Genomic DNA, 25,237 nt, shown 5'->3' with positions numbered 1-25,237 from the left:
TTGATGGCATTTAAATAAGTATTATAGTCTGCCGTTGAAGATTAACAATAGTTGAAGACTGTAAACAGCTGTTTGTAGTCCGCCGCTGAAGATTAACCATAGTTGAGGACTGTAAAAAGCTGTTTGTAGTCCGCCGCTGAAGATTAACAATAGTTGAAGACTGTAAACAGCTGTTTGTAGTCCGCCGCTGAAGATTAACAATAGTTGAAGACTGTAAACAGCTGTTTGTAGTCCGCCGCTGAAGATCAACCATAGTTGAAGGCTATGAATAGTGAAGGAAACAGGATTTTCCGTACATTTGCGATAGTTCAGTAAAACAAATATCAATAACACTACGTTCCAAGATCTTCAATTTGACTTCTTCTTCGGGTAAATAACTGTATTAGGTTAGTTCTCCCACTTACATCGCGTTCTCCCACTTACATACGTTCTTCCCAGTGCCTGCTTCTCGGTTAACAAGAACACCCCTCCCGTCTTCTACATCAGCCGACTCGATGAAAAATCCATGTTATCATAATCTTCTATGAGTACCAGGGTCTCTACGCTTATCAGTTATCCATCTGTTTGTGTACCATTTATTGTTACTGTAAAATACAATATATAGTTGTAATACAGTGCCAACATGACTCATATTTCTGTCTTTAAACGTCATAATCATTGCAGACTTTTCCATACCATCCGGAAAATTTGGTTGCCCAACATTGTTTGTAACAGACTGAACCTAGTAAATAAGATGATATAGCAAACACATTGAAGACAACGAGCCCAGTGGCTGCTGAAGCAGATATTTTGCCCTTTCAGAGAATTGAATAAATCGTAAAAAAGGTTGGCAGAATCTTATCCAAGTAACCTCTTCTTGTCAAATAATTTTCTTGGAGTGAAGGCTCCTTCCTGTGAGAGGCTCGAATGAGGTTTCTTAGAGTAGCATCTAATACACAGAATAGCCTGCACCAATATAGTACGATGACGCCTGTTGCGTTTCAATCCCCTCCCTACACCCTGTGTCCAACACTGTTGCCGGATTTACGTGTATGAAACACCAGTCTCAATATCTGATGCAATAAACAAAAATCATTAGATGTTACTATAAATATGCGTACGTCGTTAGGATTTCATTAATCTTTTTTCAGACAACAAGTTTATCAAACGATTGACCGTATACGCATCATAGCAGCGATGTGGCAACATCGCCTTCAATGTCATCGATCTATTTTGGTACGGGCTGCTCTACTAGTGTAATCAATAGGCTGTTATCTAAAATTAATCACACAAAATTAATTTTATTATTTCAAAGTCATAATTGCTATTAAGTAAAAACTCAATGGTTGGATTAGAGAAAGTACTAATGTTCACAATTTCTTTATTTACATTTCCAAAAGCTTCTATAATGCTGGACCACTAATTGCAGTCCATCGGGTTTCGAGTTCGAAATAGCCCTGAATGGCTTCGCTCTGAAAACACAAGCAAGAACAATTTAGTTGCAATTAACAACAAAGACTCTATTTTATGTAAAAGGTAAATTTGGCATCTTTCTTCAGTGCCAAACATACTTGGCATTATGACAATGTCTGTTTAATAATATGAATAAATGAAAACACGAATAAATTAATGCATTTCCAATCAACATAAACAAAGCTATTAACAGTATCATCTTTGTAAATGGACTGGCCACTTTTACAAGTAGTGTGGCAAGTTAGTAAATTGAAAAAAAAAACAATGAATACACATTTATGAGAGTCTAGCATCTCAGATTACTTTAAGCCGCCATTTGGGTATCTACTAAAAATATTTATGCAATATTGTAATTCAGAAAATAAATTATACAAAATAATCAAATACACAAAATAAATAAATATACACTACAAATACATACACAAATACAAATTGCAATTGTGATCATGTTTAATGTTATAATGAAGTCTTGCGAACACGTGAGAATTATAATTGAGGATTAAAATAAATAAAAATAGTGACAGTATAATAGTGAATTTAGTACAGAAAAAAACCCAGACTTTTCACCTATTTCTTACTTTGAAACCCTCAAGAAAACTTTTTATAGTGGATTCATAAATTCTCAAATTTAAAGTTCTTGATAAAAAATAAAAATCCGTTGCAACAATTGTAGTGTTTTCTGTTTTCCTTCTAAGTAGTCAATAAGGTTTAAAGACATGCCTCCACCCTCTTACCAAGTATATGAAATGGGACATTTTTTCATGCAAAAGACGCTTGTTAAGGGTTGCGTTACAAATCCGTCTATTACACATAACGAAGCTATTGTGATGGAAAAGGTCGATTCATTTTTCAGCTTCTTCGTCGCCGACTTTATTTGGATTTCTTCAGACAGACATGGACTCCGGAATCCAGGAGCTACCGGAATCTCAAACACACAAAAAAAGTTTCAGGATGAATAAAAAAACCCTGAATATTTCTCTCCAACCTAGATAAGAGTCTTAGAAATCTTTAAATTTCTTTAAAGAAAATTTATATTTCTTTACTTGAAAATAAGACTATGATCAAAGAAAAGAATAGGTGCAATAATTTTAAACAACGAATTTTCAACCATTATTGGACTAATCTTTGGTTTAGTTACACACTTCTACGGTTTAAAAAGTAAATTATTACTGCATAGTAATATAGATATATTACTAGCAATAATGTGATATGTATAGAAGTACTAGCAGTTACCCGCCGCTTCGTCCACAATTTCGGAGGTTTTGCACCTGTATGAGGACTTCTCGTTCGAGTGAATTGTATTTCCGACACCAATGTACGCTACGAGTTTGTACATTCCCTTGTAAACTTTGCCTTCTTGCCACGATCGGAAATGTTTTAAAAGGTGTATACAGTATTAATAGACATTGTAATTTACTTCGTTTTTAGTTCTTTTGTTCCTCAGTTGAATCGCCATGTTTCCCGATCAAGAAAATATATATCACATATCAGAGAAGCTTACTTCTTTAAAAAGACAACTAAGATGGATTTTAAACAGTCTTTAATTTTATAGCAAAGTTAAAGTTTTTCTTATATCTAATACTTAATATTTACTAATAAATATACAGTTAAAAGTATATTAACAATGAAACTATTTACATGTATAATCTTTATAAACTGAGAAATATTTGTAGTATTTTTAATGTATGAACATTTAGAGCTGGAATAGGTACATTAATTCGAAAGCACAGTCTAGCGAACTTTCATCAAGCATAGTTCTTGCCGACTGCTTCAAGGGAAGTCTTCGGAGTCAAATTCTGAATAAATAGTTGTTACATTAATGAAACATGTGGTCGCGCTGTCATAAAGCAATGTTTACACAGAACCTTTTATTATATTTGACGGGCTCTTTCAGTTAATATTTCTGAACTTTCGAGACCGAGATGGGATTTTTCGCCACTTCAAAGATCAATGGAGCGTAACGCAGAGGAATTTTCGAAATAAGAATTGGCCTATATTCATCCTCCAGGGACAGTGAGAATGTCCATGTCAAATTTCAGTACAATCGATTGAGTAGTTTGCGCGTGAAAGCAAAACAAACCAACAAAGGCACTATCGAATTTACTAATATTATTAGAATGTTATTATTATTATAATCTTATTATTACTGGAGTAAATGACTAGAGACCTGTAATTGAGTACAAATATTCCAAAGGATGTTTGACGTTTGAAATTTTTGGTGTAGTGGGACGAAGAGACAACACCCTTTCGACATTTTGAGTACCCAAAAAGTAGGTGCCGTTGAACTATATATATTTTCTAAGTTTCATTTTCTTTTGTGAAATTGTATAAAAAAATCAACAATAAATTAAAGTCCTCTATTTCATTATTGTTTGTATTTCATTTTTACCGCAGTTTGATTATTAAACATTTTTCTTTAGGTAGCATTAGAAACGTAATATTTACTTATAAAAATAAATTCTTGTGATTTTATATTACTACGAAACATCTACATACAGCCTTATTTTTTATTTTATAATAACTGCTATTTGTCGCCTCAAACACAGTGACATACAACGGAAATGAGTTAGACTATTCCTTGATCCTATTCTAAAGTTATCCTTTATCCTTAGAATTTCCAGGGGAATTTCATGATGCAAAAGAGCGATGATATATTTTATGCATCAGTCAATCAGAAATGTGGTTTACGTGGCCATTCTTAACATTTTGGAGCACTATAAGATCTTAAGGATGTGTTGCTTTATATGTTTATAGGTGAGTTCAAGGATATCTGCAATCCCCTTGATAATCTGTTATAGTGCTATATTGCAGTATATTACAGATGCAGGCGACGTAAAAGGGGTGTTATGGTGACATGGTATATATTTTAGAAGTCTAAAGGATCTATTATAAGTATTTTGTGCTTAAAGCTCGGGTACACTACTGCTTGAATAGCCTTAGGTTTAGTACATGAGAAATCAATTATGGAGTTACGAGATCAAGCCGATTTTTTGTGGGACATGAAAATATTTTGGGGATTTAAGGATCTTTTCTTTAAGTCTGTGAGATTTACTCCTATTTTTAACGTCTGCACTATTCTACATCAATATCGCGGTGAGAAATTATAATTCTTACCAGATGAGATTTTAGTCAGTATCCGGTTCCATTCTGAAAAAAGGATATCTTTCCTTTTTTCGTGTCCTATATCTGTGGCGACCTCGGTGTTTGAGGAGTGGCTTTCTTGAACTCGGATAATTTCCCTCGACAATCTCGAGATAGCACTAAAACACATGTAAACAAGATAAAATATGTACATTTTTTATGTAAAACAAATTTCTCTAACCCAGCCTGTTTGTGAGAGGTTCTACCTTTCCTTTACGTTCTACCCAGACGAATTAAGAACAAAAATCAAACTATTGTATTTCATAAACGTTTTGAAATGCTATTGCGTAAAGAGCGCTTGGGTAAATTTTGATGACATTCTAATAGCCAATGGTATTATCATAACGTTATAGGCTAGACACTCGAACTAACCCGTATGTAGAACTGTGAAATAATCTAGCCCACACATTCTTCCAGGTCTTTCAGTGGAAGCAAAATGCACTTATGCTGTGGGAGCAGAATTGAAAAGAATTGCTTACCACCACAGAGAATAAAATCTTCAAACTAGTATTCAATACTAAACTACTTCTCACTAATTTAATTGACAATTAATTCGACATCTGTAAGATCATGCAAAATAGATAAAAAAGCAAATTCAAACAAGAAAAATAAAATCTTATAAACTTTAAAATATCAGACCAACAAAAAAAACTTCTCTCTCAACAAAATAAAAACTTATGAAAATAAAAACAGAAAACTAAAAAATCTGTCATGTAGGGTGCTAAGTCAAACAGAAACTGCGGTTTTATCCAAAGGGTTAAACATTTCCGTGGACCATAAATCAGTAAAAGCTCTGAATTTCGTTACAGGAATCGAATCGGCTATTTCCCAGAACCCACTCATTCATTAGAGGCAATGACACTCGAACTTAACAATCTGTAACACTCTTAAAAACTTTTAAAAGCTCAAATAAATTGGCACAAAGGCAACGATCAAAAATACGATTGCAACTATGGCATGATTTCTCTTATGTTGTTTTCAAATTTTCCAATACGAAATATTAGCATTAGTATAAAGAGTAAAGTATACAAGTCTGTTTAAACCCTCAAAACACAGAGTATAAACAAAGAAGATTAAATTATGTAGTTACTAGCTGACTCTTACCACAGCGAAATTCCTGAGATGGCTGGAAACTGACAGCTTGATCATGTATATCCCGGGGAACATACGATTGGGTTTGAGATGCCAGTTGAAACTGGTGGCTGTATAGTTCGCCGCCTCCTCCTCCATGTTAAGGTTCGGGATGACTAGAAACAATGGTTACTGACTTCTAAATATTAAAGTAATATATATATATATATATATATATATATATATATATATATATATATATATATATATATGTGTGTGTATGTATGTATGTATATACACATCTTCATTATTATCGTTTATATTAGTTTCTATAATTTGGTCAGTATAATTATTTTCACTACAATCTTGTATTTCCGAAATAACTTCATTTTCATTGTCATTATATTCCAACAATAAAATTTTGGTTTTATAATAATGGAAGTAAGAAATAAAAATTCAGGGATAAAATCTTGATAAATATCTTGTAAACACAGCATCTATTGTTGCTCCATATCTCGTTGTTGAATTTAATTTATCTTTCAAAAATTCAATTAATGGTTTTGACTTCTCTTCAGCAAAATTTGTACTAAAATCAGTTTTTACGTAATTTACTTTTGAGTGAATGTAAGGTAAGGCCCAGTGTAATTGACTAAAGGTTATAATTATAATCAACAGAAAAGACTAATATTTTTCTTCCAGCATTAAAGTACACTAAGGCTTTGATAGCTAGAAAAGATCTAATCAATTTATTTTTAATCCTTTTTAAAATATCTTCAGGATGAGACTAGTAGTGAGCTTGAATAGGGATTAATACTAACCGTGATGAAATTAAATTTAGAATCCGATGAGCTTTAAATACTGCTATTAAATGATGTAGTGAGTTAATCCAATTTTAGGTTGGATTAATTAATAAATAAATTAGTAGTTCTTAGATTTATTCAAACCAGTATTTCCTATATATTGTAGCGTTTTTGCAACGATTGTTAGGCGTTGGAAGTTTGTTAGTGTGTTAAAGTCTACATAGCTACTAATAGCAGAGTATGAATAGATTTTGTAAATTTATGCAGCTTTTAAATTGGAGCTTGAGTAACCTATTCTGAAAAAAAATCCATAACCAAGGAAAGTCTGCAGAAGCAGGGATAAGATCCAAACGATGCGATATTTCGGACAGCATTTACGTCAATAATAATATGAGTAAACTGATCGAGTCCAGTCTTTATGTTAAGTCGAATACACATCATATGTACACAATCTAATGATTGATATTGATTTAGACATATGATCCAACTTATTGATTAGTTAGGAGCTATTACAGAACAGTGCCGTCTCTCCCAAAGCATCAAGTTCTTCCTTCTTCATTCCTTCGACTTTTTGTATAGTTACGAGCAATTTCAGACTAGAGCCGTCTCTCATATATACATTAAGTTGGTATTTCTCTTTGCCTCCCACTATTGTTGAGTTCGTAGAAAATACAGACTACTGTAATGCTGTATCTCATTACTTAATCAATTACTTTGCTGTAACATTCCTCTCATGTATTGTATTGTTCGGAACAATGACAGACTAGTACCGTATCTAACCATTTCATCAAGTACTGACTTCTTCATGCCTTCCACGTATTGTTTAGTTCTGAGCAACTATAGACTACTGCCGTCTCTCACTAATTCATCAAGTACTTACTTCTCAATACTTCCCTTTCATTGTTTAGTTCTGAGCAACTACAGACTACCGCCGTCTCTCACCAATTCATCAAGTACTTACTTCTCAATACTTCCCTTTCATTGTTTAGTTCTGAGCAACTACAGACTACTGCCGTCTCTCACCAATTCATCAGGCACTTACTTCTCCATGCCTCCCACGTATTGTTTAGTTCTGAGCAACTACAGACTACTGCCGTCTCTCACCAATTCATCAAGTACTTACTTCTCCATGCCTTCCCACGTATTGTTTAGTTCTGAGCAACTACAGACTACTGCCGTCTCTCACCAATTCATCAAGTACTTACTTCTCCATGCTCATCCCACGTATTGTTTAGTTCTGAGCAACTACAGACTACTGCCGTCTCTCACCAATTCATCAAGTACTTAATTCTCCACTCATCCCACGTATTGTTTAGTTCTGAGCAACTACAGACTACTGCCGTCTCTCACCAATTCATCAAGTACTTACTTCTCCATGCCTCCCACGTATTGTTTAGTTCTGAGCAACTAACAGACTACTGCCGTCTCTCACCAATTCATCAAGTACTTACTTCTCCACGCCTCCCACGTATTGTTTAGTTCTGAGCAACTACAGACTACTGCCGTCTCTCACCAATTCATCAAGCACACGTATTGTTTAGTTCTGAGCAACTACAGACTACTGCCGTCTCTCACCAATTCATCAAGTACTTACTTCTCCATGCCTCCCACGTATTGTTTAGTTCTGAGCAACTACAGACTACTGCCGTCTCTCACCAATTCATCAAGTACTTACTTCTCCATGCCTCCCACGTATTGTTTAGTTCTGAGCAACTACAGACTACTGCCGTCTCTCACCAATTCATCAAGTACTTACTTCTCCATGCCTCCCACGTATTGTTTAGTTCTGAGCAACTACAGACTACTGCCGTCTCTCACCAATTCATCAAGTACTTACTTCTCCATGCCTCCCACGTATTGTTTAGTTCTGAGCAACTACAGACTACTGCCGTCTCTCACCAATTCATCAAGTACTTACTTCTCCACTCATCTCACGTATTGTTTAGTTCTGAGCAACTACAGACTACTGCCGTCTCTCACCAATTCATCAAGTACTTAATTCTCCATGCCTCCCACGTATTGTTTAGTTCTGAGCAACTACAGACTACTGCCGTCTCTCACCAAATCATTAAGTACTTACTTCTCCATGCCTCCCACGTATTGTTTAGTTCTGAGCAACTACAGACTACTGCCGTCTCTCACCAATTCATCAAGTACTTACTTCTCCATGCCTCCCACGTATTGTTTAGTTCTGAGCAACTACAGACTACTGCCGTCTCTCACCAATTCATCAAGTACTTACTTCTCCATGCCTCCCACATATAATTGTGAGCTTCTGGGCAACCACTGTTAACACGAAATGCGCTGTCAGATCTGCTTGTGCCTTCTCTCAGTATATATACACTACTCCTCAACGATAAAGTGATACTCCCTCCATGAATTCTACGGCCGTCGAAACGTTTCTTACTGAAATAAAAAAGACAAGAATCGATATTATTTGTTACATTAATTTTGATTATCATAAATGGAGTTACTGAACGCTTTTGTACTCACCTAATCAAATAATTTGTTTGCAGCTGGGCAATGCCCTTATCTCATCTTATCTTACTCTACAATTTAAAATAATGCATATACACAATAAAGACATTCTCATTGTTCATCAGTTGTAAAATTTGGTACACTATGAATGAATACTTCTTCATATAGATTACATTGGTTTATATTGCTGGGTAAATACGTTAGAGCCCTCGGTAGTCTATGAGACTCTATGCCTTTGCCCGAACGATGCATAGGTTTCGTCCAGACGACAATTGACTCCAGGTAACTGGAGTCAAGTCTGTGACAGATTAAGACGCGGAAGGTAAAATGTAACAATACTCAACGTTCGTATTTAATCAACCCTTTTCGCTATAGCTACTTTTTTTTGATTATTTATTGCACATTCATTGTTTTGAGAAAAATAATTAATGATGTTGCTCACCAATCGAAGCAAAGTAATCTGAACACAATTCAATCTAAATCCAAAATGCGGCTATTCTTGTCCACGAAATATTTATATAATTCCATTTTTGTATGACTGCAATGATCTGGGCATCTTTTAATCCACCACCTCTTGTAGTGGTATTGGTAAACACAGTACAAAATCCTTCTTATTTTCCAACATTCCCATGACAGGTATGGCAGAGGAGATTAATTTATTGGTTCTACATAAATACTGCGATTGTGAAGGCCATATTTTTCTACCGACAAACTTTCTATAGGTGTTCCAGAGAGTCTTATATGAACCCATCCCATCTTAATAAAAAAGCTAAATGTAAGACTTTGATTTGATTTTTTAAAGATTGTTTTGTCATTCCATACGAAATGCCCTGCTTCTATTGGTAATTTGCTGTGCTGCGAGAATTTATAAGTGGAATTTGTTGCATACATTTTGGTAACTATGTCAAAACACGTATTCTTTACATCGGCTGTCATCACCACTTACGAACTCTAGTGACAAACTAACTAATCACCAGTATTAATAGACGATTGCAAATTTTGTAAATAAACAATATTTAGTTTTAACCCATTGGCCTTGTATCACCGAACGGTTCCGTGACAGCTAGTCTGGGTTCAAAAATTTATATCACGGAACCGTTCCGTGACAAGTACAGCGCCATCTAATAAATGTTTGTTAACTCCTTTTTCAACCAAATCTTAGTATAAATTAGACTAATATTGTTGTAAGACATAATAAAAACTGCAATACTACAGTTAATTGAAATTTAAATGAATAATAAGTTACTATAAGAACATTAGTGTCTACAAGAGACAAAAATCAATATTCTAGGAATTTTCAGTATTTAGAAAAAACATTTATTCTGACAAACTATGCATATAATATATACACATATTCTAGTATTGCTAAGTAGAGAAATACATTTCAAATAAAATAAAAGCATCAATGGGGTACCGGTATTTTATTTTATATTATTTGAGTAAACAAATTTTAAAACTTTAAAAAATTCCAAAACATTTTTAATTTGTACAGCATTATTATTTTTAAATTATGACCAAATATATCACTATCTATTTATTATTAAAGCCCATTTCATGTTAATCCAAAAAGTTATTAAATATAACCAAATAACTTGAAAAATAAATTTTTTTAAACATATAACAAAACTCTTACGTTTTTAGCATTTTTAATAGGATAACTCCAGTTGAGCTGATAGTAAAAATATATATATAAGCCAATGGGTTAAAGTATATACAATTTTACTCTAAGTGAGGTATATCAACTTGGAATCACTATAATTATTGGCTGAGCGCTAGCAAAGCCATATCACTCGTGGGGCTAAAACATTAATTTCTGTTTGCTTGTCTGTTTGTCTGCCCACACGATATCATGAAAACGAGCAGGCATGAAATTTTACATGAAGCTTCATTTCTATAAGAGGAACACTTAGTTCGATGATGGTGTATGTCACTCCACGGGATTTGGCTGAGGGGCTTTGACACTGCTCTTATAGGTAATCGTGATGGCAAAGATACAATAGTAGAATAAATTAACGGTAAGCAAACTGAGTGCAATCATAAGAGATAATATAATGTGATCTTTTTATTCAGAGTTAAAAGGGGGGAAATGAGTGGACAGTCTATGTTGAAAGTTGGTGACAAAAATTTTATTTTAGCTCACAGCTCACTGGAACTTTAATTTTTGAACACTACTAAGAAACGTAGCTTAATGAACCAAAATGTGATTGTATCATGTGGAAAATATTTTGATAAATATTTCATCTTTAGACTTCACATTTTGTATAAAACTTTATTTTACATAGACAAGAATAAGTTCTATGATGTTCCATGTCCTATCATTGAATTTGGCTGAGCGTCATTGAAGCTCACGTCAAATCATTAGGTTCACACCACCTCTTTTGCCTTCCAGGGGATGTAAAAGTTTTTTGACGTGACAACGTCTTAAATTAGGTTGCGGCTCGGAGTCACTCATGAAAAAGTGTAACGCCCGGTAACGTTACGATGCCCGTCCAGTGGGTCCGCCGCACGGGATCCGCACGGGATAAAGCAGATAACTGTGGGTCCGCCGCACGGGATAAAGCAGATAACTATGTTTATTCGTGAAAATGTGGAGTGCTTAGATTCGTCATTTACAACAACTACAACAATAAAGGTAAATAATTGTACACTGATATTTCATTATCGTAAACTATGATTGATTGATTAATTGTTAGATTGACACAAAAGTTGAGAAACTGAGTTTATAGGTTATGTCATACTATTGACAAATGTTGATAGTGTTAAGTAAATTATTAGTTTAAATCACTCTGCAATCAATCGTAATTCAGTCGATTGAGAAGAAACAGCGCGTATTGCTAGTCAAACATTTAAAATAACAAATTATAACCTCTAACCTGTCATAACAGTGCGACCAAACAAACGAACTAAACCGACCAATCACCACGCGCGGAGTTAGAATTTAACTGTGTTTAGCAAGAATTTCAAATTCCAATTTTAGTAAATGTTTTATTCAACTTTACCATTTACAATAACAAATTTTAATTAATTTCAAATTATGTACAATGTTTTAGTAAACAAAATATATTTCTATAGTTAAAATTTGTGCAATTCTTATTTTCATTCCATTCCTTGTTCCTATTGTGCAATTTAATAATATTCATATCAATAAATATTCTACCGAGAAAAAGACGTTGTCACGTAAAATCTTCGCCCGTAAAACCGACTTTACAGGCAACCATAATTTTTTTCCCGTATGATCGTCTATCTGTCTCAGGACATCTCGATTAGATGAGCTATAGATTAGATGAGCTATATATTAGATGAGCTATATATTAGATGAGCTATAGATTAGATGAGCTATAGATTAGATGAGCTATAGATTAGATGAGCTATAGATTAGATGAGCTATAGATTAGATGAGCTATAGATTTGAAATTTTAAACCCAAACCCAATTACACGTAGTGTGACGTAAAGCGGAACGGTTCCAACTACCGTTTACGAGTAGTAGCAACAGATGTAAAATGTTTTGTTTTAAACCAAGTTAAATCACTTTTTAAAACTGTACTAAAGTTAGCATGGATTTTACTAACATTGGCCACGCTGGGATGTTCGCGGCCGTCCGATGAAACGGATGTGTGGACTCTAAACTATAGCACACGTTAGGGAACCCAGCCATGGCAAATTGGAAAAAAATATAATATTTTTATTCAGTAACATTATTTTATGTTCTTTTCTGAACAGTTTCCAGACGGTGCACTAATGAGAAGGTGAACTGGAACTGAGCACAACATTCACAATGAATCAACCTTCCCACCATAGCTACGTTATTTGTAGAAAACTAGATTGCTCCGCCGTGCTTAGAGATCGTGTTAAAACGTATCAGTGCACTCAATTGTGCACCTGATGAGACAAGTGGCACATATGACACAATGAGTTGCTATTAGAAATGTTTTTAGTTTAAGAATATTGTATATAGTATCTCATGTATTTTTTTGAAAAAAAAAAATACTAACTTTGAATAAACTATATGTAATATGCTCAGCAATTCATATGCATAAACACATAGTTAAGTATCTTATTAAGGAAACAGGGTCAATACAAGATCATCAAATAGATTGTCAATACTTGTCCCATGTTTTAGAAAGGAAAATGCTCATAAACAATTGTTTTATCCTGGCCCAAACATTATAAATATATTTTGAAATTAGGAAATGATATAATATTCGATGCGAGGCCCAGATTAAAAAACTATTTAGCAGGAAATAATGAAAATAATATATGCTATTAATACTTATATACTATATTATGTTGATAATATACATATATATATATAGTTATGTTACTGATTCTGTCTTATTGCTATAGGTATTTATATTGTGGTTTACTGTTTGGTACTTATATGTACGCTAAATCTATTTATATATTAATTTGTGCTTGTTGATATTTTTAATATTTGTTGATCTTACTGTTTTTGCTTGTTAATGATGATTCTTGTTAAAATCTGGACAACTATAACTATTATATAACTATTAAATTTAATATATGCTATGGACTGATAGTATGAATACAGTATTTGTGCACCACGGTGGAAGAAAACATAAATAAAAGAAAAAACCTTTACTTGCCAACTGCATGTATATATTTTGTAATGTACGCATGTCATATTGTAGTAATAAGTCACGTGCTTGTAAGCACATGGCTCTGTAAAATGATGTATTTTTTTTAATAAAGGCTTTTGTAAACTCTGTAAACAATGAGAAAACCTCTTCACCTAGATTACACTATATTTTATTCTCTAGGTGTCTTTGTAAATTAATCCAAAGCTAAAATAATTAGTGGTCGCTTCTTCGTGACCGAATTTTTTTTACCACTTCAATCACAAATGACTCCAATTTCCAAGAGTCATGTCTGTCACAGCCAGATTCTAAACGCTGCACTAAGAAGAAAGTGAATTGGAGCTAAACTCAACATTCACTTTGAATAACCCCTTCCCACCATAGCTACATTATGTGTAGATTACTATATGTATTAGTTTCTTTGAATATTGAGAGTTGATTTGAGTGGAGGATATTTGAATACATACCAGTTTTCTATCACTATCGTAGGAATGCAGGGAAGATTCTCTCGAGGATACAAAACAAGGACGGTTTGATGAACAGTAAATAGATACAGACTTTTATCGTATATATCGGCAAACAGACTGGTCACATAACCCCGTGCAACATCACGCAGTTGGATTATATCATTTCTATCCTTAATTCCTTGATAAGGATATTTTATCCTTAGTTCGTATGCTGCGGCCACTTCTAAAACACATTTAGACATCTAAAACACAATTAGGTATTTATTTGTATATTTACAATTCAGAAAGAACAAACACATTTCATTAAAATATGAATGATGAAACCGATCCATGATCTAGTCCTTAAACTAAATATTAATAGTGATATCATAAGACATATAAGCCCATGGGGTCAGTATTGACGCTCTCTCTACTAGTACAACCATTCGTCGGCTAAAAGTCATAACGACGTATCTGCTTTTTCTTAATTTTTTAGGAGAGCAGTTTGAAGATTTCATGTTGACATTTTTTATCGTAACTCAAAATATATATGTCTTAGAATCATAAAAATTGGTATAGCATTTGTCATTGACTTACTTTTTAAAATGGAATTAGGTATATATATCTTTTCCTACTTCCGTTTTCCTTCCACCACGACTTAAAGTAGATACGTCATTATGTCTTGGCCAGGTTAAGAAACGAAAGGCATATACGCCAGTTTTTGTGCATTAAAATATTTACTAGACATTTATTTTTATTTTGGAATGTGTATATTTTACTGCAGGGACAGTTGAAAATACATAAACACGCTGTAAACGGTATATCTGACTTCAATGCACTATTGAAAATGTCTAATATAGTTACCTTTTCTTGAAATAAAGTCTATATTTTTGTGGTATGTAATAGATAACTGTTATGACAAATAAAAATTGATGTTTAAAGGTAAATAACATTAAACATTATAAATTTGTATACATAAGAAATAGTTTATTCGTAAAACAAAAATAATAGGACCTCAAAGTTGTACATATTTTTTAGTAGTAAGTATTAACGTAAAAAAACAGTCTTTTGTATTAAAGCAAAAAGCATTAAGTTATTCCAAAATAGGAATGAAATAAATTGTCAAATTCCGTAAAGTTTCCGTAAGACCATCTTACATACTAGGAATGTGGTAAGTTCCTGTAAAAAGAGACATGTTCCTCATTTCGAACAATAGGTGTACAACCCGAACAGAGAGCCATGAGATCCTGGAACTTGTCTCTGGTCAACTTGGGTGCTGTCTGCTGTTTGTTATTGAGTCATTTAGGTTTGGCTTTAGGGTCTTGTTCTGTCCGTGCCAGAGATAGACTGCTGTAGACATTACAAAGGTGGCTGGTTTAAAAAATATTTTCTTAGGCTCCTTTTTCAAGACCATACACTCCACCATGCTTGGCCAGTTTATAGTTTCTCCGTCATCGCCCTGCCGAACAGAAAGAACTCTTAGTTTTCTTGCCTGCCCCATGAAGTCCAAGAAATCATTTGACTGCATACAGTGTACATTGTATGGTTGCTTTGTGCGTGCTAGTCGAATTATGGACGCAATTTGGGCAGGAACAAAGACCTCACCATCAGCAGTAAAGGCAGTGTTTATGGCACTATGTACGGAGTCGCCCTCGTTTTGGCCATGATAGGGCTCAAAGAATTTCAGAGACACACATAAAACATGCTTTGAGATTGTAACAAAATGCAAAAGCATCGTTGCAATGGCAGAATTTTTATTCTGGCCACTGCAACCATCTGAAAACAAAAACACTTCTTTTCCTCCCCCTCTGTCGAGTTCTTGTAAATAACTGAAAATACACGTTGCCATTTCAGAAGAGCCTCGTTTGCCTCGTGCCTTCATGCCACAAAAAACAGTCACATTCTTTTGTGGCTAGGTTGTAGATTGTGAATTTAAAATTTGCAAGACGCCTGTGGTAAAAGAGCTTATCTTTCTTTAAGTGGTGAAACCCAAGATTAAGTTTCCTAGACACATCGCTGTAAGTTGTTTTGCTACATGTGATCTTTAAACTCTTGCAGGAACAGAGAATGCAACTTGTTTAATGTTAGATCAGAATGCAAATATTCTTTTGTTGATGAGGCTCTAAAATAGTGAGATTCCATACGAGGAAACCTATTAATATGTCCATGGATAGCTTCACGAACAGTCATATCTTTAGCCTTCATTTTTTCTGTGCGACCACCTCTTCTTTCTGCTTTTAAGACTTCTGTATCTGCCCTCTTTTCCATAGTGGTTCTTACATTCCTCTCAGTTATGCATAGTGTGTTTATAAACAGTTTTTTACAAACTGATTTAACTTCATCTCCTTTTGGTAAACTGTATTTAAAAGTATACTTTCTTCTTGAGTTTTCAATCACACTTGTTTTTCTCTTTGTCTCGGTTTTAGTCACAAATCTTGCAATATACTCTCTTTGTAGCTGTAGGCTCTGGGTTGCATAGAAGGCTTCCAAAATCCTTTGCCTTTCTCTGTCAGTAATTTCACTGCATTCGTTAGCAAATGTTTTGCACACTTCACCGTTACACCTTTCTTTCAGTTGGTTTCTGGCTGCTACCATTTTTTGAGTGTAATAACTCACATACTCTTCACCTCTGTTTCTTTTTTCTTTGGCTATCATCCTTTTGTTTGGTTTTCTTTTCCGTAAAGTTTCAGGATGTATAGTCCCATCTTCTCTTCTTGATCCTTCAACCTCATAGTCTTCGGGAGCAAGATTGCCAGAAGCGGTTTGAGGAACACTATTAATATTTTCCTTAGTTGCATTGGTTCGAATTGTATTTTCTTGTATTAGTTCATGATCATTTCGGCAATCACTATTTATAAGATGTTCATGGCAAAGGTACCGTAAAGACAAAGGACACCCAGCGTACACCTCGCCCTTGCATGTATGTGTAATTACATATTTTTATAGAGACTAGTAAACTATTAAATTTAAGTTGTATATGATTTTGTTAGATACGCCATACAATGTACATAAACAACACAGTTGTTTTGTCAAAACAAAGCGACGTATCTTAACTTACGTCGGTTTGTCTTTTCATTTGTTACCCTTATTTTGCAATCTGACGTATCATCTTAAGATACGTCACTATGTTTTTGTGCACTTTATTAAAATGTTAGTTACGCCACACTTGTGAAATGCAATATCTGTGGAACGAGAGCAGGTACAGATACGTCGTTAAGACTCATGTATAGAGCTCGCGAAGTTTAATAAGAATGCATTGATAACTCAAATTCGTCAAATTTGGAGATACGTCGTTATGTCTTTTCATATTATGTTAGAGAACCAGTCCACATTTTGGGTATATATTGTCTAAAATTCCATAAACAGATCTACAATAACAAACAAAACATCTTTTTAAAAATTAAAGCTAAATCTATTAAAATCGAATGAAAATTATGTTTAGGTTCAATAAAACATCTTCATTATACCAATTTAATCATAATACATTATTTTTCTTACATACCCTTTTTACCAGTAACCATTAAATATAAACTATCTTTTTTATGTATTTGAAGAGCTCAAAGCTAAAAGGATGAGGATCCAAAATAACAAGTTTTGAGAAATTAAGACTTTAAGATTTAAAACTAAATTTAAAAATAATTAAAATAAAGAGCTCTTCATTTTGGTTACTAATTCATACAGTACCTTACTGGGAACGTATATGTTATGTATTTGGGTTATAATTATAAATTATAAATTTTAAAATTAAATATAGTAATTTTATTTTTTAATGCCACTAAATCTTGGCTAAATGGATGAGGGTCCACTAACAAGTCTTGAAATGAAACAAACAAATACAGATAAGATAAAGACTATATTTTCAAAAGTTGTTTACAGATCTGCTTATTTTGATTACAGCTACAAATTCAATAACAAGATTGTTTGTAATGGATACATGTAACAGTTTAAGCATATGGCAGTGTGTCAAAATATGATTGAGACTTTACAGAGCAAAATCTTTTTAAATGTTGAATATCATCGTATTTTGCTTTTTTTAAAGGTAAAAGTCCACAATATGCAAGCTCTAGCAGGTGAAAACAGCCTTCTGACAGGGAAACGTGTTTCCTTTTAGGCTTAGTAACAACACTTTCTTCATTTATGCCATCAAAAGACTGACGATGTAACATCATTCGAGGGTGATGGGAAACTATGCTTAGTTGCCGAACAGGTCGTGTTTTGAAAGGACAACTTTTTGCATATAAAGGAGAAAGAAATTTAGTCCAAGACTTAAAAATTTCCTGGTTGTCGCAAGAAATCACTCTAAATGGAGTTGGTCTGGATCTGGAGTTTTCGATAACTTCGTTCCACTCGGAAGGAGTTTCGACCACAGATTTTTGATCAATCAATGCCATATTCCTGTCACACTCCAGGTATGAGTGGCCCCTGATTGGAAAAATCATTCTTATTTTTTCAAGTCTCTTAGTATAGTGTACAATGTAGTGAATCATACGGAAAACAACATAGTTTTTATTTTGTCCTGCGCAGGAATCACAGAAAATTTTAAGTTCTTTTACTTGCAAGTCAAGGTGGTTGAAAATGAAATCCCAAAGCAAGGAACAAACCTCATCTCCTCCTTTTTTGCAATAGATTTTTGCATATGTATCACTAATCTACACTACAATTAACCTGAAGCTGTAAATAAACACTGGAATGCAAATTTCCAAAACACAAACAATCAGCAGATGGGCAACAAACAACAGCACTAAGAGCAGAGACCTCTGTGGTCAGCAATCTGAACTAGGTGGACTCTCATCCTTTTAGCCAGCATTTATAGCACCTTCATCCTTTTAGCCTAGAACACGTATTTTTCAAACCTCTATAGCTTGTACACCTTCATCTTTTCAGCTTAGTTAGATACCATGCAATATTTTATAAGAAATAAAATACAAGAAATCAGTGTTAGCTCCAAAACGACAATTAATGGACCCTCATCCTTTTAGCTTTGAGCTCTTCATTTCGATATATTTTTATCCAAAACATGTAAAATTTTGTTTGGCAAATCCACATTAGGATCTTGTTATTTATCAAACCAAATTCTCCAATCTCCAACATCATTCAACTCTTTTAAGAAGTCCATTGTTAAGTAATAAAAGTATCAGGTATGTACCCAGACTTTTGGTTCAGGGGGAGGGGGCTTTACCCATTAAATGTATTAATTATAATTCGCGTATGAGTAATGTTACTGTTGTAGGACTGTATTACATAATCGTTACCGTAATGAGTAAGGTCAATTATTTAGAATAAATGATAAGTGGTTTGGGTTTTATACCATAATAATAATAATAATAAACAATGTATACAATATACAAATAATAAATTATAAACAAAATAAAATTAATTTGAAATTGAGAATTGAACTTTCTCTTTGAAACACGAATGGCTTATTGAGAGAAACTTTGATAAAATAGCCTACATAACAAAGTTAAAAAATCCAAATTTTCTTGGCTTTAGAAATATAAAATATATTCAACCCTTAAATGTTCTAAATGGTGCGATAATTGCTAAAATTCTAGAAAATAATTGATTTATGAATTATACAAAGTTTTAAAAACTCTTCAGAAATCCAAAAAGAAATTGATTTTCAAATATTATCGTACACAAAAGGATATTTTAAAGACATAAATGAATTAATAATAATAATAATATAACCTTATTGCGGTAACAATAATAAAATTGCATACAAACGTCACAGAATATTTAAATAATAAAAAGGTAGGCCTACACTTCATTCACTCACGCACACAGTCACATGTTTCTCTCATTCACTCTCATCTTCATTCTCACCAGACAATCCTGCCACTGCCACACCAGAACCAGAGGATTGATCGTGTTAGTTTTGAATTTCGTCCCAGCGGCTCTCCATAAACTCGTCAACCGAGTAAAACACCCTCGACACCAAAAGGTGTCTTAGTCGAGTTTTAAATTTTTTTTTTTTTTTTTTGGTCATTCAATTGTTTGATCTCTTCAGGGAGCTTATTGATTAGCTTGACACCAACCTCAGACGGTAAACGTTCGAATGCTGCAGTTCTGTGTTGTTGAACGCGGAAGTTGTCCCTGCCTCTAGTCCCATACTGGTGAACGTCCCTGCCTTGAACCAAGTTATACTTAGAACGGCAGTACAGGACAACCTCCAGGATATAGAGACAGGGCAAAGTCAGCAATCGAAGCTCCCTGAAGGTGTTTTTGCATGAATCTCTGAAGTTCAATTTTGAAATGATTCGGACAGCTTTCTTTTGACTTCTAAATACACGTTCGAATTTGTATTTAGAACAGCTGCCCCACAGTCTCAAACCGTATGTCAGATGTGGATATACCAAGCCAAAGTAGGCCGTTCTTAGTATATCCAAGGAGCAGAATTTTGCAAGGTTACGTAAGACATAAATGCCTGAGGAAACCTTTGAACAAATGCTGTTAATGTGATCGTCCCAAGTCAGCCCTCGATCTAGGTGCATTTCGAGGAACTTGGTGGAATCAGTTTCTTCTATTAGAACATCATCCGCCATCACGGCAGCAAAGTTGTCAGGTTCTTGCTGCCGAAGAAAGAAATTGACAACGCTTGATTTGGAACTGTTGGTCCTCAGATTTAGTGTTGAAAAATACTGAATACATGAATTCAGTTCTAAAAATGAGTTGATTTCTAATTCATGTTTTGTTTTTGCTCTGATGCAGAGAGTTGTATCGTCAGCATACTGAACCATCTTCCCTGTAAGGATCGATGAGTTCAATCTGTTGACGTACACAAGGAATAGGACAGGTCCAAGGATAGATCCCTGTGGGACACCGTAAGTCATTTGAACCTTTCCTGACAGGGTATTCGCAATCTGCACACACTGGCTTCTATCCCTGAGGTAAGACGAGATCCATTCGTGAGGCAGACCTCGAACACCACATGTCGTCAACTGGTACAACAGTGTTTCGTGATGTACACAGTCGAATGCTTTAGAGAGGTCTAGAAATATGCTTAGCACATGTTCTCTTCTCTCCAGGCCATCGACAACTGTATCGATTAGGTCTGTGACCGCATCGATTGTGGATTTGTTTCTTCTGAAACCGAATTGTTCGGAACAGAGGATTTCAAAACGATCAAGAAAATTTTCAAATCTGACAAGAAAAATCTTTTCAAGAACTTTGCTCATGACTGGGAGGATTGAAATTGGACGATAGTTGCTTGCAAGGCAAAGATCGTCTTTTTTGAAAATGGGTGTGACTTTCGCAAATTTCAAAAGGGAGGGAAAAATGCCTTGTGCGAAAGACAAGTTGATCAAATTTGTGAGTGGAGCCAAAATATGCTTAGAGCAACGTTTGAGCAGCCACACAGACATGCCGTTGATGTCACATGATTTTTTTTTGTTTCAATCCTTGTATCACGCGGGCCACCTCTTCCTCACTCACAGGAGACACAATTAGCAAACCAATAGGGAAATGTTGATATGATTGCAAATACAGATGAAACATATATAAATTATTCCGTTAATTGAGGCTTTGTATATGAATTTTAAGCTGAAAAACAAAGAAAATCCATTAAGTTTTCATTTGTAGATTTCACATTAAATTTAGACTTATGGCTTCATCTCTAGTAAAAGTTAGCTAACAATTTTAAACATTACATTAATGCTTGAAAAAGAACAGGAACTGATTTACAGAATTTGAAAGCAATAGATACCAACAAGCAAGAGTATTAACATTTTGAGACAATTGTGTTAAATTTGAATATTTTTTTGCAGTATATAGTGAGTGTGTGTGTTATACATTCATAACTGCGTTACTTATGAACTTAGAGAAAAACAAATAGTGTCCTGGTATCCTTATACAATTTCCTATACTTTTATATAATTTTTGTGTCCGAACAACTCCTTTTTTTGTGTACGAGAAATAAATGAACAATATTTCAGTTGTCCCAAAATCTGACATAGGCTACTTCTTCCGATTGAGCCGAAAGGACTATTTATTATTACTACTGGCATTATTACTAATATTATTATTATTAACTTACTCACTGAGAAGTATTTACAGATTGGACTCTGCTGCATTCTTTTGTAGCAATAAGCTTCGTCATTGCCTGCCGAGCTCTCTTTGTTGATGACAGATCTGTCGGCCTCCATGAAGAGCATCCCATCGCCGGACGACAGTATCACTTTCGTGGTGTTAATGTTTACGCTCTGAGCCATCACGAACACGGTCACGAACGTGTCTATGGAAACCACTAATTCCACCAGCACCTGTACGCCACTCGTGTACTTTTTTCCTCGAAAAATCGTCGACCAATCCAAACTCCCTTTATCGACATAACAAACATTTGACCTAATTGTAACTATTCATTATGATTATTCTGTAATCAATAACGCACCATAATACAATTACTCTATTCTTTGTTTACAGTTTGTTATTGACGATGGAAGATCTGACAGGATAAAAGGAGATCGGAAATTTGCCATCGTTATGGTTACAAACGGTATAACACAATGTTTCGAGAATTGGAATCTATCTTCTTCGTCAGGTGAGCGAGTTATTACTTTATACAAAAATAACTCCCCCGCCTGACGAAGAGGATAGATTCCAATCCTCGAAACGTTGTAATATACCTTTTGTACGATGGCAAATGTCTTAATTCCTGTTACTCTATTGCACCAAAAAGAACTAACACAAGTTAGCAAATGACACTGAATAATTACGTTTTTAAGCGATTTTCCGTAATAGATCTGTGCAATTAAATTTAATACACTGCCATTCAAATACGCCTAACCTTCCTCGAATCGGGAACGGACCTGAGAAATCAGGTTCGAAACGTGAAACCATGTTCCATAACCTGTCGAAATCGAGGTTTTTATAAACACGAAACATTATAAAACTCATTAACCTGGAATATTTCTGTGAGGGGGTTGTGTGTTATACTTTTAGTTATACGAAAAAGTCCATTCAGATCTATCCTGGCGGTGTTGTTTAATAAAAATATGTATACTACCTGGGTGTATACAAAATGTAATCCCAATATTTGTGTGTCAAAGGTAAAAAGTAATAGTAACGCGAATAGTAAAAGTGATGCTCGAATTTGTGCTGTGTGTGGGACACAGTGGTTTTCCTTGATTTTTAAAATTACTTGTGACTGCTGTAACTGTAAATATGAAACGAAAAATGAATTATTCTATTTTAATTCAATACAAATTGCATATATCGAACAATAGTTTAAAATGTTTAATTTGAATTCTAAAAGCGATAAAGTTCTAACACTTTTGTAGAACTAAAAAGAGCCTTCTGTGAAATATCAACTTTAAAAATAAACGTTCTTATATGAACACTAGCTGTTTCCCGCGGCTTCGCACGCTTTTCGTAAGTTTTGCCCGCGTATGAGCATTTCTGGTTGAAGTAAATTATATTTCCAACCCCGATGTAGATTTTACCTTGATGTCACGATCAAGAAAATATGTCAAAAATGTATTGTACATGCATAATGTATTTTATTACAAAGTGGTCTACCACTCAACCTTTAAGTTCAACCAAAAATTTAGTTTAGACAATTATACATCATAACTTAGCGCCTTCAAATAGTGTTTCACTGTTTAATATACGTATCTATCTCGTAATTGCAGGTTATAATGTGCAGGCGCTTTGAAAACTTTTCTTCATTTTATTCGTTTATATTCACGACATAAGCGAATAATTCAGATAATAACTATCCTATCTTCTAAGTTAGACTAAATTACGGATACATGTGAAATTTGATTGAAATTGGTTCAGTCGTTTTGGAGTTTATTGGCAACATACATCGTGACTCAAGATTTTTATATATATAAGATTATATGAACATTGCTGTATTTTCAATATTGTTTGTATACTGAGAAGCACAGTCTTTATTATGATTGCCATAATTGTAGTAACTAATAGGAGCATTGGTATGTACTTATTTCGGGGTAGGGTACGATAAGCGGACCCGGTTTTTTATATCGATATTAACAAATGATATTACTCAATTACAACTTTCGATATAACTAACTGATACTGATTTTGAACAATAACTAACTTGTATCAACTATAAACACTTTTACATAAGTAAACGTATTTTCTTTTATAGATAATAACACAGTTGCATATCATCCATGTGAGTATTTGTGCAGAAGAGAATTACGGTTTTCTAGAGAAGGTGCTTCAACAACTTCTCGAAAACGGTTAATCATTGCTATGCAGGAAAAAAAAATAATTACGCATATTTCGTATTTCCTGTTATAAACGGTTTTTATGTTCTTATCATTTCATTATTAATAATGAGTATTTCATATTTCCAGTTCTAATAGTTTGCTCGTTTATTATTTATAAGATGATCACTATGTGCGTTGTATTAGTTATTTTAATTTAAAATATGATTGTGATTATGGCTACAGATATGTTGATATGATTTATAAACGCGTAGGCTACAGTATAATAAGAGGCCACCACCACAATAGAATCATAGTATATCCTTAAAAACAGTAGGCCTAAATAGTAACTAAATGTGAAACTGTTTTCTTTGTTACTTTTATAGATACACAACATAGATAGTTTTTATATAATGTAAATCGTGTCAACATTTTTGTTTCTATAGTTTAGATTAATCATAAATATGATTCTATTGTAGTGGCTGCCTCTTAAACTGTAGCCAACGCATATTCGATAAATGAATATTAAGCATCGATGACTGTACTAATGAAAAAACCGGGTCCGCTTATCGTACCTACCCAAGTTGGGTATTACCTGAATTCGCACAAAAACTGCCGTAGTGATTATTTTTACATTGGCATCTGCAGAGTCCATATCCTTCGTAGGACCGGGAGGTGCCGCGCGAGTCGCAAGGCCACCTTTTGCAATGGTCTTCAATCCTTTTACAAGCCCCGCCGTGGATATCGTCGTACAAGTTTCGGAATGGTCGAAGACAGATGTTGGTGGAAACTACCTTGGAGTACCCGCAAATTCCGCAGACCACATATCTTGCTCCTCCGTTGCATTTGGTGTCGTCGCTGCATTTTTCCAACACGAAACACGACAGTTTCTCGTACAACAAAAAAGTGTATAACACCACAGAAATGGTTAGTTTGTTACTACTGAATTTGGTCGTGCTGTTCATTACACCGAGGACTGAGAAATTTTAAGTTGGCTCTTAAAAAATAGTTTACTACATTTAACAGCAGCTTATTTACAAAACACGTTTTTACGTAAACATTATGGCAAACGCCGTTTCAGGAA

At 34.2% G+C, this 25,237-nt stretch overlaps 1 protein-coding gene across 2 annotated transcripts; it reads right to left on the bottom strand.

Annotated features, from left to right (window-relative positions):
- Positions 1-1,325: 1,325 nt before the first annotated feature.
- On the bottom strand, positions 1,326-25,237 carry LOC124353620. Of its 2 annotated transcripts, none has more exons than XM_046803543.1 (7): positions 24,749-25,237; positions 22,017-22,298; positions 14,006-14,228; positions 8,707-8,870; positions 5,698-5,840; positions 4,567-4,712; positions 1,326-1,451 (listed from the first exon to the last, which is right to left on the bottom strand). In XM_046803543.1, exons 1-6 carry the CDS (start codon positions 25,116-25,118, stop codon positions 4,578-4,580), a joined length of 1,317 nt encoding a protein of 438 aa, XP_046659499.1. In that variant the 5' UTR covers positions 25,119-25,237; the 3' UTR covers positions 1,326-1,451; positions 4,567-4,577. The 2 variants fall into 2 exon arrangements, with proteins under 2 accessions (XP_046659499.1, XP_046659498.1); XM_046803542.1 differs by having other exon boundaries at positions 14,006-14,247; positions 22,021-22,298.

The sequence above is a fragment of the Homalodisca vitripennis genome, chromosome 2 (genome assembly GCF_021130785.1).
Source record: "Homalodisca vitripennis isolate AUS2020 chromosome 2, UT_GWSS_2.1, whole genome shotgun sequence".
Classification (NCBI taxonomy): Eukaryota; Metazoa; Arthropoda; class Insecta; order Hemiptera; family Cicadellidae; genus Homalodisca; species Homalodisca vitripennis.
This window is presented reverse-complemented; position numbering and strand designations above follow the sequence as displayed.

What these genes read in the sequence shown, in the direction of transcription:
- LOC124353620 (XM_046803542.1), bottom strand. Translation starts at nt 25,118, where the DNA reads ATGAACAGCACGACCAAATTCAGTAGTAACAAACTAACCATTTCTGTG. An exon ending in ACGATAGTGATAGAAAACTG is followed by an intron (nt 8,871 to 14,005) that starts GTATGTATTCAA and finishes TTTTTATTTCAG; the next exon opens with TAAGAAACGTTTCGACGGCC. An exon ending in TATGTGGGAGGCATGGAGAA is followed by an intron (nt 5,841 to 8,706) that starts GTAAGTACTTGA and finishes CATTGTTTCTAG; the next exon opens with TCATCCCGAACCTTAACATG.